Raw genomic sequence first — 14384 nt, 5'->3', positions numbered from 1 at the left:
TTTTAACATCTTACTAGATTATGTGCAGCTCACAAATAAAATAGGGAAAGTAGCTCTACTAGGAATTCCAGTGCCCTGAACATGTTTTTATTTAATTGTTAAAGAAATAAAAGAAAAAAGAGGAGTTCCTGTGTGGTGCAGGAGGTTAAGGATCCAGTGTTGTCATGCAGTGGCTCGGGTCATTGCTGTAGCACAGGTTCAATCCCTGGCCCAGGAACACCACAGGTGCAGGGGAAAGAAAGAAAAGAAAAAAAGACTTAAGGTCTTACATTTCAAAACAGTGATGCACTGAATAGCATAGACTCTGAAAAGTTTTCCCTCATACACAATACTTTTTATTGGCTCTTTATACCAGAGAAGATATCTTCCCTTGTATGATCAGTGGTATATTTTACCCTTTCTCACTAGGAAGCTCAAATCTGGGCCTATAATTAGCTACAGAATAGAGAAGAAAGAGGCCTCTCTTCCACACACAGAAACCCTTTGAAGATAATTGGAGGAAAATAGGAGGATAGATTCCCTGGATAGAGACTGGGCTATTGGATGGAGAGTTTAGTTACTGTACAGTCCTCTCTTTAGTTGCCCTCCTTAAGGTATAATTCCTATTAAGATCAATTTTTTAACATAATTAAACCTCTTGCATCTGTCCTGTTGCCACTGTTAATGGGCTAATTTGAGAGTAAACAGCAGCTGTAGGAATGGGGCTTTATATTGTTTTACCTGCTTTAGGGATAAAATAAATTCCTAATTTCCAGACCATTAGGTCTGGCTGAGTGTATTCTCTTTGCATCACCCTTGGAGATGGAAGTTGCTGGGAGAGTTTGGTTTGCTAGAACACATGGGTGAAATACATTATCTTTTTTTTCTTTTTGTCTTTTTAGGGCCGCACCCATGGCATATGGAGGTTCCCAGCCTAGGGGTCGAATCAGAGCTGTAGCTGCCAGCCTACACCAGGGCCATAGCAACTCAGGATCCCAGCTGTGTCTGTGACCTACACCACAGCTCACGGCAATGCCGGATCCTTAATCCACTGATCAAGGACAAGGATGGAACCCACATCCTCATGAATGCTATTTGGGTTTGCTAATGGCTAAACCAGAACGGGAACTCCTCAAACACGTTATCTTAATGCTTTGGGTGTCTGAACAACCACCTGGAGCACAATGAGGAGCTGGTATTTTAGATCTGGAAATGCTTACTTTGATAAATATATTCCTCATTAATTAAAAATAGTCTTTTAAGTGAATAACCATGCTTGAGTTATTCCCCATTATTCAATTAGTACAGAGTAATGGTTAAGAGAGCAGGCTTTAGCCTGATTGCCTGGGCTTGTATCCTAGCTCTGTCGCACCCATTTTACTTAGTGCTGAAGTTTCTTTACTGTTGCCTTCCTGTGCCATAAACACAAAGTGCTGTTGGAGCATTTTTTTATTCAATGATAAAATTTCTTATCTAATTTAGTAGATAAATATTTGGAGCCTGAGATACTGGAAAAAGTAAAAGGAAGAGGGGGTTATGAATGAATAAAAGAACAAAGAGAATTTCGTTAAAGGCCTAGGGTCATAGTTCTCAATGTGACCTTGCTCAATACAATCAGCCGCTAAATCCTTTCATCTCTCCTTTGAAATAGTTGTTGAATCTATTCTTTTTTCCCCTTCTTTTTCTTTTCCACTGCTACCAGCTTAGGCTAGGACTTTTTATTTCCTAACTGGACTATTGCAGGTCCTTAGGAACTCAGTACTGAGCATTCTTTTTTGTTCCAAGGCAATTCCAGGGAAAAACTGAAATGGTTAAGTCTACTTCTTTTTTTTTTGGTCTTGTTAGGGCTGCACCTGTGGCATATGGAGATTCCCAGGCTAGAGGTCGAATTGGAACTATAGCCACTGGTCTACACCACAGTCACAGCTATGCCAGATCCGAGTGCATCTTCGACCTACACCACAGCTCTTGGCAACACTGGATCCTTAACCTACTGAGCAAGGCCAGGGATGGAACCTAAGTCCTCATGGATACTAGTCGGATTCATTTCTGCTGAGCCATGACAGGAACTCCTAACTCTACTTCTTTTTTCAAATGAAAATAAAATATATGTAAAACATGTATATTCTTACCAGTTGGGTTTATTTCTTTGTTGAATAAGAAGAACTCAATGAAAAAAAAATAAATGCCTTTATTTTTAGCCAGAAACTTTCATGCTTTATATTTGTTTAGGGTTCACAAAGTCTCTTCAAAGTATTTTTATCTTAGGAAAACAATCCTATCTTCACTCTACTGCTAGGGAAACAAATCTTCCCTCTCTGTGGTGAACAGGGTTGGGCAGGGCTGAGCAGGGCTATGCTGGGTTTGACTGGGCTTGGCTGGATAGATAGTGAATCAACTTGGATATTGCCTCCTGAAAATTGAATTTCCATTTCTAAAGTGGTTCTGAGAAAATTTCCTCCTATTGCCACTGCTTTGTTCAAGAATAGAGGCTACATTTTACATGTATGTTTTATGCTGTATGTGAGCTATACCTCTCTATTTTTCCTCACATCCAATTTCTCTGCATCCTTTCTAATACACCAATTTAATCATGTCATTGCATCACATTTTTTCCATTCTCTTTGATCGATTTATTCACTTATAAAGTTAGTTAATATTTGAAAGTTCTTTGAATAGTGCCTGACACGTATTAGTTGCTATATGGTTACATAAGAAAAATTCAATTCAAATTGAGCATCTCACTATATACCAAGCAATGTGCTAGAGGTAGGGTATATGGTAGAAAACAAAACAGACATGAGCCCTGCCCAAGAGTTTATAGGGTTTACTAAGTGACTCTATGTCTTAGGCATGAAAATTGAGAGCTGATGGGATCTTGGGTCATCTAATCCCATATTTTCATTTATGGATAAGGAAACTGAAATCTAAGAAGGCAAATGACTTCCAAAATCATAAAGCTGGTAGGAGTACTTTCAGTGGTGTGAAGGAGCCAGTTTAAAATGGCTCAAAAGGAGCTCCTGTTGTGGCTCAGTGGTTAACAAATCTGACTAGGAACCATGAGGTTGCAGGTTTGATCCCTGGCCTTGCTCAGTGGGTTAAGGATCCAGCGCTTCTGTGAGCTGTGGTGTAGATTGCAGTTGTGGCTCAGATCCCGCATTGCTGTGGCTGTGGCGTAGGCCAGCGGCTATAGCTCCGATTAGACCCCTAGCCTGGGAACTTCCATATGCCGAGGAAGCCGCCCTAGAAAAGGCAAAGACAAAAAAATAAATAAAATAATAAAATAAAATGGCTCAAAAAAGCCTGTTGAATTTTTTGAGCCTGTTGTTAAATCATTGGAACCTTGAAATCAGCCAAGGTGAGAATAGCTACACCAAAGTTATCACCAAATGGTACAAATCAGGCTTTCTTTTTTTCAGGCAAACAGGTTTACCAGGACACTACAGATTTAACCAAATTGAAACCAAGGTTGCTAAAACTCCCTCCTAAAACTCCCTGCTCACTGTTTTTCTCTCCAGCCCACATCTCCTTTGATCAGATTCTGAATCTCATAGGTGAAGAATTTTTTGTAGGTGTTTCTTATTGCCTATACATCAAGTTCAAGGGCTACCTGATTTAGAAGCTTTTCTAAAAACCCCATTCCCAACCCTTGCCATTTACTATCACCTCCAGGTAGAATGATTGCTTACTTGTTTACAAGTACAAGAAGATATCAACTCCCCAAAGGCAAAACATTTTTTAAATTAGTTTTTGAATTCCTAGTTCTTAATAGAAAACATAGTAGGCATAGGTACACAATGTATGCTTGATGAATAAACAGACAAAGAATGGATACTTCTAATGGGTTTTACTTATTGAATGCAAGCAAGAACACTAAAAAAAAAATCTTAGGCCAAAATACTTTATTTTTTCCTGACCTTGTCTTTCATGAATATCCTTAGTAAAATTACCACTTCCACCCCCCCCCCTCATTTTTTAACCTACTTTTCAGACCCAACACTGTGAATTGAAATTTGTGATAGTTTAGCCAGGGCAAGGCAGGTTTATCTTTGCACTGTGTTAAAGAACAGCAAACAGTATAAGACTATTGATGATTTATTTATTTATTTATTGTCTTTTTTTTTGCCATTTCTTGGGCAGCTCCCCGAGGCATATGGAGGTTCCCAGGCTAGGGGTCGAATTGGAGCTGTAGCCACCAGCCTACACCAGAGCCACAGCAACTCGAGATCCAAGCCATGTCTGCAACCTATACCACAGCTCATGGCAACGCTGGATCCTTACCCACTGAGCAAGGCCAGGGATTGAACCCGCAACCTCATGGTTCCTAGTCAGATTGGTTAACCACTGAGTCACGACAGGAACTCCAAAAATTTCTTTAAAATGTATTTCTTTGCTATGGATTTCCCGTCGTGGTGCAGTGGTTAACAAACCCGATTAGGAACCATGAGGTTTCAGGTTCGGTCCCTGGCCTTGTTCAGTGGGTTAAGGATCTGGTGTTGCCATGAGCTGTGGTGTAGATTGCAGACACGGCTTGGATCTGATGTGGCTGTGGCTGTGGTGTGGGCCGGTGGCTACAGCTCAGATTAGATGTCTAGCCTGGGAACCTCCATATGCCACAGGAGCGGCCCAAGAAATGGCAAAAAGACAAAAAAATGTATATATATTTCTTTGCTAAATTAAATGTACTCCAAAATCTAAAATAAGCAATTTTGGTCTTGGCAAGAGCTAAGTGCTTGCGTGTGTGCGTGTGCGCACAGGTTGAGGGAAAGGTAGACATTAGGAAGGAGCGGGGGTGGGGGGCATAGAGAATGTGAGAAAGGGACACCAATTGGGGATGAAGGAAGCACCTGGAGATGAGGGTAGGAGCTGACCAGGGAAAAGATAGTAGTCTTAAAATGCAAATAACCAGTTGTCACTATTTGGTTGTAGCTCTTTTTTTTTTTAATTTTAGGGCTGCACATATGTGGCATATGGAAGTTCCTGGGCTAGGGGTAGAATTGTAGCTGCAGCTGCTGGCCTACACCACAGCCACAGCAATGCTAGATGTGAGTCAAGTCTGTAACTTTCTCTGCAGCTTGCGGCAACTGCCAGTTCCTCATTAATTGAGCGAGGCCAGGGATCTAATCTGCACCCTCATGGATACTAGTTAGGTTCTTAACATGCTTAGCCACAATGGGAACTCTGATTGTAGCCTTTTGGACTGAATTTTTATTAGGTCAAATATTTTTCTTTACAGCGTAATAATTGGCATTTATATTAGCTCTTTGCAGACTTATGGAGGACTTTTTCTGGCAAAATCTAATTTAATCTACAAAAGCCACACTAATATAATCATTCAACAAGTGAAGGTGTGGGGAAGGATTATTTGAAATGACGACATTAAGAAACAATAAACTTCAAGGATTACATGGAACTCCAATCCCAAGTAGTAAGGGAAAAGCTGATTAACTATAGGTGTTTTCTATATTGTGTGTGTGTGTGTTTTGACTACACCTGGCATGTGGAAATTCCCAAGGCCTGGGAAAGAACCCAAGCCATGGCAGTGGTCAAGCCAAGACAGTGACAACACCAAATCCTTAACCTCCTGTGCAACAAGGGAACTCCTTTATATCGTGGTTTGACAGTACCATTCCCCTAATTCAGTTATTTGTAAATCTCCCTTGGTGTTCACATTTGCAGGAACTCGACATTTCTTATCTTGTACCAATTTTCAGGATCACAGTCTGGGAAAAATTCTGGACCATTGCCAGAAACTAACTAAAATACATGACCAGAAATTTGTGGTGCAATCAAGTCTTTTGCGTTTTTCCACTCGGGGGTAGGAGAATTTATTCAACCCAATCTTTTGCTTTTCTTTCAGCTTCTGCACCTCCTACAGGACTGTATCAAGGGCATGTCTCAAAGGAGCAGGCATCTTAATTGCCTTACACAAGCCAAACAAGAAATAGCTTGGTTCTGTGGCTCTTTTCCAAGGCACTGTCACCTCACACTTCTAAAGCTTTAGGATTTACCTGGAGGGTTCATGTGCTTTGAATTCACGGTAAAGGTGGAAATCCAGTTCTACTCCCAAGGAAGGGGTGGCAAGAGTCTTTCCTTTTAAAATTTTTACTTTGAAATGTCCATGGTGGCAGCGAAGAGGTGACCTTAGCGAACACGGAGGCTTATTATCATTACCAAAAAAAAAAAAAAAAAAAAAAAAAAAAAAAAATCAGGCCTTGCCTGCACTCTGAACGCTGCTTTTATCATTCCAATCCTCCCGGACTCTCAAATCTCTAAGTGTGACCAAGGCCAAGGACTACAAACCGGAGAATTCTGGGGGTAGGAAGTGACGACATGGCGCAAAGCACACTGGACTCCGCTCAAGAGATTCCTTCCTTCCCGCGTGGTTGCTCAGGGCCGGTTGGTGCCAGAAGTTTTAATTGGTATTTTCCTCGTTTGTCAGGATTAAATGTTAAGTATCACCTGGTTTGAGTACAGCTCTGAGAATCCTGCTGATACGGGCTAGGTCAGGGAATCAGCTCTAGAGCCTAGCTGCTGCCCCTTCGTTTACGCATCCTCCAAACAAATTTTAAATTGAAATTGTCATTTTCCGGAGGCCTCTCCCTGGCGGGATCCAGCGGAGAAACAGAACCAGAGAGGAAATGTGTGGGTATGAGAGGAGTTTTCTTTTTCAATTTTGACTAATAGTGTGTGGAGTGAGCTTCTTTGATCGAAGGAGAGCAGAGTTAAAGGGTCCGGGGTCCGAGCATCTTCAGATCGGAGATCAAAGCCAGCGCGAAGGTGATCAGGAATGGGATTGGAAGGTGAAATAGAATTGTGCCAGATGAGTTACCCCAGACGGGCCCGCGGCAACTCGGTGTCCGCTTGGCTTTCAGACTGAATAGTAAGTTTTAACTGTTTCCTTGATGTGGAATTTGAGGCAAATCGCAGGTGTTCTCTCTCGCCATTAGAGTGGACATCAGGGGTAATACGTTTGCTTGGATGGAACATATATGTTAATCCGAACTGGTGGTTGTTTTAGATCTAGCCAGCTGGCAGCCATGAATGAATGGATGAAGAAAGGCCCCTTAGAATGGCAAGATTACACTTACAAAGAAGTCAGAGTGACAGCCAGTGAGAAGGAGTATAAAGGATGGGTTTTAACCACAGACCCAGTCTCTGCCAAGTGAGTATGGGTCCTGCTTCCCAGAAATCCCCCTTTGTTCTGTGTATATGTTATTTCATACTAAGAAAGCAGAAAGGAGTTCCTCTCGTGTCTCAGTGGTTAATGAATCCAACTAGGAACCATGAGGTTGCAGGTTCGGTCCTTGGCCTTGCTCAGTGGGTTAAGGATCCGGTGTTGCCGTGAGCTGTGGTGTAGATTGCAGAAGTGGCTCGGATCCCCCGTTGCTGTGGCTCTGGCGTAGGCCAGCAGCTACAGTTCCGATTGGACCCCTAGCTTGGGAACATCCATATGCCGTGGGATCGGCCCTAGAAAAGGCAAAAAGACAAAAAAAAAAAAAAAAAAAAAGCAGATAAATGAAAGGCTAATTATTCTCGCATAAGAATTTAATATCCTTTGAATCTAAGTACTGTTCTTATAGAATATGCTATTTATAGTATAGTATAGAATTCTTCTAGACCAGCCAGGTTCATAAAAATGGGACACTCCTTTTTTTTATTACATTCTATTGGAAAGTTTCAAATACATATAAATGTAATGAGAGTAGTATAATGAACACTAGCCTTATTCTCCCAGATATTTTGAGGCCAATTACAGAGATAATTTTTATTTTTCATTATTTGTTTATTTATTTTTATCTTTTTTTTAGGGCTGCACCCGCGCAGCATATGGAGGTTCCCATGCTCGAGGTCCAGTCAGAGCTGTAGCTGCTGGCCTGCACCACAGCCACAGCAACATGGGAGCAGAGTTGCATCTGCAGCCTACACCTACACCACAGTTCATGGCAACACTGAATCCTTAACCCACTGAGCGAGGCCAGGATGGAGCCCGCATCCTAATGGATGCTAGTCTGGTTCGTTAACCACTGTGCCACGATGGGAACTCCCAGAGATAATTTTTAATGATGTGCTCATAAATCCTTCATTATAGCTGTTAGCAGATTAGGACTCTAATAAAAGTAACCACATAACATTATAACACTTTAACAAAAGTGAAAATAACTTTAATATTAGCTAATTCTTAGTCCGAGTTCAGATTTTCCTGATTGTCTCCAAAGTTTGTCTTTTATCTTTGTACGGCCACACCCGCGGCATTTGGAGGTTTCCAGACTAGGGGTCCAATCGGAGTTATAGCTGCTGGCCTAGCCAGAGCCACAGTAACACGATCCCAGCCGAGTCTGCTGCCTACACCACAGATCACAGCAACTCCAGATCCTCAACTCACTGAGCAAGGCCAGGGATTGAACCCGCAACCTCATGGTTCCTAGTCGGATTTGTTTCCGCTGCACAACAATGGGAACTCCCAAAGTATCTTTTCATATTGGTTTATTAGTTTGTTGATGTGTCTCTTAAAAATCTTAATCTAGAAATTGTACTTTCTCTCTCTTTGGTTTTCCATATCATTTATTTGTTGAAGAAATGGAGTCTCTGGTCTTAGAGAATTGAACACACTCTGGATTTAACTCATTGCATTGTCATGGTATAATTAAACATGGTCTTCTATCTTCTATTTCCTAAAAACTAGCATACATATCTAGAGGTTTGATTAGAATCAGATTTATTTTTTGCAAGTCTACTTTAAAGGTGGTAATACAAACACACTTTATTTTGGAATGATTTTAGACTTACACAAGAATTGTAAAGAAAGCACAGAGAGTACCTATATCCCCAGCTTCCTAATGTTTGCAGCTTACACAGCAATTAAACACTTGTCAGAACTAACAATTTACATTAACTAAACTACAATCATTTGGATTTTATCACTTTCTCCACTCCTGACCTTTTCCTCTTCTGGTATCGAATCCAAGATCCCACATTACATTTAATCATCATGTCCCCTTAGTCTCCTCTGATATGTGACAGTTTTTCAGTCTTTGTTTTTCATGACCCTGACATCTTTGAAGAGTTCTGGTGTGGTATTTTGTAGAATGTCTCTCAATTTGGGTTTGTGTGATGCTTTCTCAGAGACTGTTGGTTGTAGGTTTTTGGGAAACGTACCATGAAAATGAAATTCTCATCATGTTACAGCACATCGCATCATATTATATATCATTTTAATTAGATTTTTGCATTTATATTCATGAGTGAGATTAGTCTATATTTTTATTTTTAACCCTGTCCTCTGCTTTTGGTATCAAGGTATTATTAGCCTCACTAAATAAGTTGAGGCATTGTCTGTCTCCCTTTTATATTCTCTTAGAAGAATTTGGTTGGATAGAAATGTTTGATCCTTGAAAATTTTATAGAACTTCCTGGTAAAATTATCCGGGCCTCCCCCACCTACCCCCGCCACCATGGCAAGATTTTAAACTTGTTATTCAGTTTTTGTTAAAAATTATAGGACTATGTACTTTCTCTCTCTTTTTTTAAGTCAGCGGTAGAAATTTATATCTTCTAGGAAGTCTTCTGTTTTAAGTTTCAAAATTATTGGCTTAAATTGGTTCTTAATATTTTATACTATTAATTTTTGCTGCCTTTTTCCTAATAGTATTTATATGTGCCTTTTTTTTTTTCTCTCTTTTTATTAATCTTGGCTGCGTTTTCTGAAATTTATATATCCTTTTCAAAGAACCAGCTTTTGGCTTGGATGATCCTCTTATTGACGCTTTTGTTTTCTGCTTGATTAATTTTGTGCTTTGTTATTTTCTTCCATCTGCTCTGAAGGGGAGTTATTCATTTTTTTTTTTTTAAACTCTGAAAGTTAAATCTGTACCCTGTCTTTTTTCCTAATACACATTTAAAACATTTACAACTCCTTAATGCTTTAACTACATCCCACAATGATTAGCTTTAGGCTGGGCAAAAGATTTAGATGTTTAGGACCCTCAGAGAATTTGTATTGAGCAAGTGAAAACACTTGTGGTGAGAGGATTAATTTAAAATGGGGAAGAGCATTCCCTATTATTCTAGTGACCTGTTGGGGGTTGATGCTGCCCCTTGTTGCATAGCTTCTCCCATAGTTTTATGTGTCTTTAGGTTTTTCTTTTGCAACTATGCTCTGAACTTACTTTTCCTCCAAAGTATTGTCCTCGTGAACTTCCTTGAAGATGGCAGCATGTCTGTGACCGGAATCATGGGACATGGTGTGCAGACTGTTGAAATTGTGAATGAAGGGGACCATAACGTGAGAGAGAAACTGATGCATTTGTTCATGTCTGGAGACTGCAAGGCATACAGCCCGGAGGATCTGGAAGAGAGAAAGAACAGCCTGAAGAAATGGCTGGAGAAGAACCACATCCCCATCACTGAACAGGGAGATTCACGAAGGACTCTCTGTGTGGCTGGGGTCTTGACTATAGACCCCCCATATGGTCCAGAAAATTGCAGTAGTTCTAATGAGATTATTTTGTCCCGTGTTCAGGATCTTATTCAAGGACATCTTGCAGCTTCCCACTGAAAGGCTGAGAACTGTAGGTGCACTGACTGAAATAAGACTTCCTCTTTTGGAAAGTCTTTGTTGTTTCTGCTGAAATAAAAGATATGGATCATGAGTGCTAATAAGTAAACCGGGCAGGATGGCACCTCAAACAAAACTATAACAGGGACATCAGAATTACGAGTCTTTTCTTGTGATGGGGATACACCTCCATTTTTGTTAGACAAGAAATGTATTCGGAAAAGATGGAACATGTTAAATTTGTTATAAAATTCAAAGTTAAAATACAATCTCAGTTTTTGTTTTGTTTTGGTCTTTTTAGGACCACACTCACAGCATACGGAGGTTCCCAGGCTAGGGGTCAAATCAGAGCTGTAGCTGTCTGCCTGTACCACAGCAACATGGGATCCAAACTGCGTCTGCAACCTACACCACAGCTCACAGCAACACCAGATCCTAATCCACTGATCAAGGCCAGGAATTGAACCTGTGTCCTCATGGATGCTAGTTGGGTTTGCTAACCACTGAGCCATAATGGGGACTCCCACAATCTTGTTATAGCCTTCCTTTGCACTAACTAAATGCATCTATTGTTTTTATTTTTTGCCTTTTCTAGGGCCACTCCTGTGGCAAATGGAGGTTCCCAAGCTAGGGGTCAAATTGGAGCTGTAGCCGCCGGCCTACGTCAGAGCCACAGCAATGTGGGATCCAAACTGCGTCTGTAACTTACACCACAGTTCACAGCAACGCCAGATCTTTAACCCACTGAGCAAGGCCAGGGATCGAACCTGCAACCTCATGGTTCCTAGTTGGATTTGTTAACCACTGAGTCATGACGGGAACTCCAAATGTGTCTATTTTAAAAAGGTTATTTTTTAAAGTTGTTTGTATAATGATGAAATAGTTTTTTTGATTAGACTATATGCTTTTTTGGTTGAGACTTGAAAGTTTTGATTGTTGGTAAAATCTTAACACATAAACCTTATAACTCTGAAAAGCCTTGAAAGTGAGCAGTGGCTGATATCTCTGAGGAAAAAGGTGACAGGTATTTTGCTGCTGAGCTCAACCCAGTTCTTTTGCCTGGTGGGTTTGGCTCAGACTTCTGAGTCACAGTGCTCTGATCCTACCACTTGGAAGCCAGTCAGAGAGGTTTCTGGCCCACAAAGGAACCCCAGATTGTTAGTTTAGGCTACTCAAAATGGCTATTCTCTTGCTGTCTGTACATCCTCATGGGTGACCAGTCTCTACTTCACCTACGCCTACTCATGTGAATGTGTTTACCCTCTGCCCCTTAGGCCAGAACAGCTCCACCTGCTAGTTTATTCAAGGGAAGCTAGTTTCCCTGGTAACTGATGAGCCAGCCCGGTGTCAATTCCTCCTATAAATGGTAGCCTCCTCCCACAGCTAGGGAAGTCTGTAGCCATATTCTCCTCACCCTCAGCCACACGTGGTGGAGTGTTACTTCAGGACCTTGCTTCAAATGTGTAAGATCTCCCCCCTCTACTAAAGCACTGATGTCGCTACTTCTGGGTTCTTTCTTTGGACTACAAGCTGCATAACAAGGCTTGCTGGGCTGTGGGGTGCAGAGCCACAGGGTCTTTGCGGGAGAACATCTACAGTGCTCACAGGGTTCCCACAGATTAAAACTTCAAGCCCCTTACTCCCTAGAATAGAGGTTAGGCAACTTCAGGCCCTTGTCACTCTAGGACTCTGCTTCAGATGTGTAAGCTCCTCTGCCTAGTAAGCTGTTGATATTTCTGTTGCTGTCTCCAGGCTTCTCTTGGTCTCAAGGCTGAGCATCCACAAGGCTTACAGACCTGCGGGGTGCAGCCCAACAACTGACAAGGCAGCCAGGAGGCTGAGGAAACTCCCGTGAGTGCCAAGATGTAGGAAGTGAGAATGGGTGATGGAAAGTTGTGGGGGTGGGGGCTGGGGGAGTCCCAAGCTGGCTGCCCACTAACACATGGGGCCCTGTGGCTGCCGACTTCCATAAACGATGCTTTTCTCTCATTATATTGATGATAACCTGTTAACCTCAGTCTCTTTCAAGTTTAAAAGTAGCAGCCCCATAGGAAATTCCCCTGTGGCTCAATAGGTTAAGGATCCAGTTCTGGTCTTATTACAGCTGTGCTGCAGGTTGCAGCTGTGGTGAGGGTTCTGTCCCTGGTCCAAGAACTTCACATACCTTGGTTGTGGGGAAAAAATAAACAACAAACCTAAAAGTAGAAGCCTCATGATTGTGGTTCATCTGACTGCAGGGGGGTGGCTGTCGAATACAGACAAAATGCAAGGACCTGGGTTATCTACAGAAGACAGGCAGGCCCCTGACCCACCACCCCTAAACCGTTAAAGACACGGGCTTTAGGGATATTAGGGCCCGGCTTGTGAATTGGGCACGGCCAGTTACTCCGAGGGTTTGGTTGGAGTCTGTGGTAACGGCAAATTAGCGAGAGTGCCCTTGGGCTTCTGTTGCCAGCTGTGGAAGGGGGCAGAGCAGTGATCTAGTGGAGCAGGAGCTATACGCAGTCTGCAATCCATAACAGCAGATGGAATACAGAAAAGGCCTATCCCAGGCAATGGAGCAATGCAAAAACACTGTTCAGGGTCTGGAATAGCCATGTGTGACCTGTAGGACCCCCATGGACATCTTTAGTGACCAAGGAATCCATTTTAGTGGCCATGAAGCTCAGGAATGAGCCAAGACAAATGACCTATCTTGGTATTTCTGCCTCCTCGATGACCCCACTGCTGCCTGGCTAACTTGAAAGGGATGAATAGACTACTTAAGCAATAGTTGAGACAGGAAACTCGCTCTCACAACATGTGCATCAGGAGGCTGACTCAAGCCCTGCGAACTCTAACTGCATAGGCCAGGAGCAATCATCCCAGTGTTTACACCCTGGTGCCCAAGAGGCAACTGCTCTGCCGCCTCGGAGCTCAACTGCTGACCACCAAAGAATTGTCCACTCAGTCAGGACCATAAGTCACTTTTGTCCTTGTGACAGGTTCTACCCCTGGGGAAATACATGACGAAGTGGCCTTGAGACTGGCAGGGGCATCCCCCATGGTTTAGGATTGCTGCCCCTTGGGGAGCAGGATGGGAACAGGACCTACAGATACCACTGCTCTTCCACCCGGCCTCACCCAAGTCTACTAACCTAACTAATCTGGACCCCTTACTGGAGAGAGACACCATTATATTGACCTTGTAATCTGTTGTCCCATTGCCTTGCTAGTATTTGGCCCTGGCTGTGGGGACTGAGGGTGGACAGGAAGTCTGGTCCTACGGGCCAGGACAGCCCACAGGCAGGGTGGTGTTATCTCGGAGTGCTCTCACTGCTTGTGTTTTTGGTTAATGGTCCTGATCTTCCCTATGTGGTGCCTGTGGACCATCTCCCACTTCATCCCTGGTCAGAAGAAGGAATGTGTTTGTGGACTGGGCAGCCACAGTGGCCTCCCTGTGAAATGAGTTGGGTCTATGCTGTTGTCGTTCTCCTGTGGTCGTCCCGGGAAAAGCTGACCCAGTAGATGCCTGGCTCCAAAAGTTTGCCCATCTCTTGCACTCTTGATACTCCAGACTGTGGTCTGTACTGCATTTGCGGCACTGGGGTTGCAGTGCACCTCTCCATACCTGACCCTAGGGATATCACAGAAGAGGGGTTGACCAAGATGTGAGGGTGGAGCAGGGTATGTAGGGCTGGAGTTTATGGTCCGGCCACTCAAGACGGCTGTTCTCTTATTCTCTGTACATGCCCCTGCGTGACCAGCCCCTGTTTCACCTATGCCCTACTCACGTGAATGTGTTTGCTCCCACTTGCCCCCTGCCCCTTAGGCCAGAGCAGCTCCACCTGTTAGTTTATTCAAGGGA

The 14384-nt window shown here is 42.8% G+C and overlaps 1 protein-coding gene and 1 long non-coding RNA gene across 2 annotated transcripts in view; both read left to right on the top strand.

Moving 5' to 3' along the window:
• Positions 1 to 6361: 6361 nt before the first annotated feature.
• Positions 6362 to 10806, top strand: GEMIN6 (gem nuclear organelle associated protein 6). The gene is made up of 3 exons (XM_003125215.5): positions 6362 to 6628; positions 7001 to 7144; positions 10162 to 10806. Exons 1-3 carry the CDS (start codon positions 6621 to 6623, stop codon positions 10535 to 10537), a joined length of 528 nt encoding a protein of 175 aa, XP_003125263.1. The 5' UTR covers positions 6362 to 6620; the 3' UTR covers positions 10538 to 10806.
• A 1119-nt stretch (positions 10807 to 11925) lies between these two features.
• LOC146404869 (uncharacterized) overlaps positions 11926 to 14384 on the top strand; it is a 38496-nt gene continuing 36037 nt past the window's right edge. Inside the window, exons 1-2 of the long non-coding RNA XR_014842199.1 lie at positions 11926 to 12000; positions 12290 to 12388. This is a non-coding gene — a long non-coding RNA (uncharacterized LOC146404869). The remainder of the gene's footprint in view (positions 12001 to 12289; positions 12389 to 14384) is intronic.

Source organism: Sus scrofa, chromosome 3, assembly GCF_054392235.1.
Source record: "Sus scrofa isolate SSC_HxYL_T2T_F1_AM1 chromosome 3, Sscrofa_HxYL_maternal_Yorkshire_Landrace_v2.0, whole genome shotgun sequence".
NCBI lineage: Eukaryota > Metazoa > Chordata > Mammalia > Artiodactyla > Suidae > Sus > Sus scrofa.
The sequence above is the reverse complement of the archived record's forward strand: the minus strand, read 5'-3'. Positions and strand labels throughout refer to the sequence as shown.

What these genes read in the sequence shown, in the direction of transcription:
- GEMIN6 (XM_003125215.5), top strand. An exon ending in ACAGACCCAGTCTCTGCCAA is followed by an intron (nt 7,145 to 10,161) that starts GTGAGTATGGGT and finishes TTTCCTCCAAAG; the next exon opens with TATTGTCCTCGTGAACTTCC.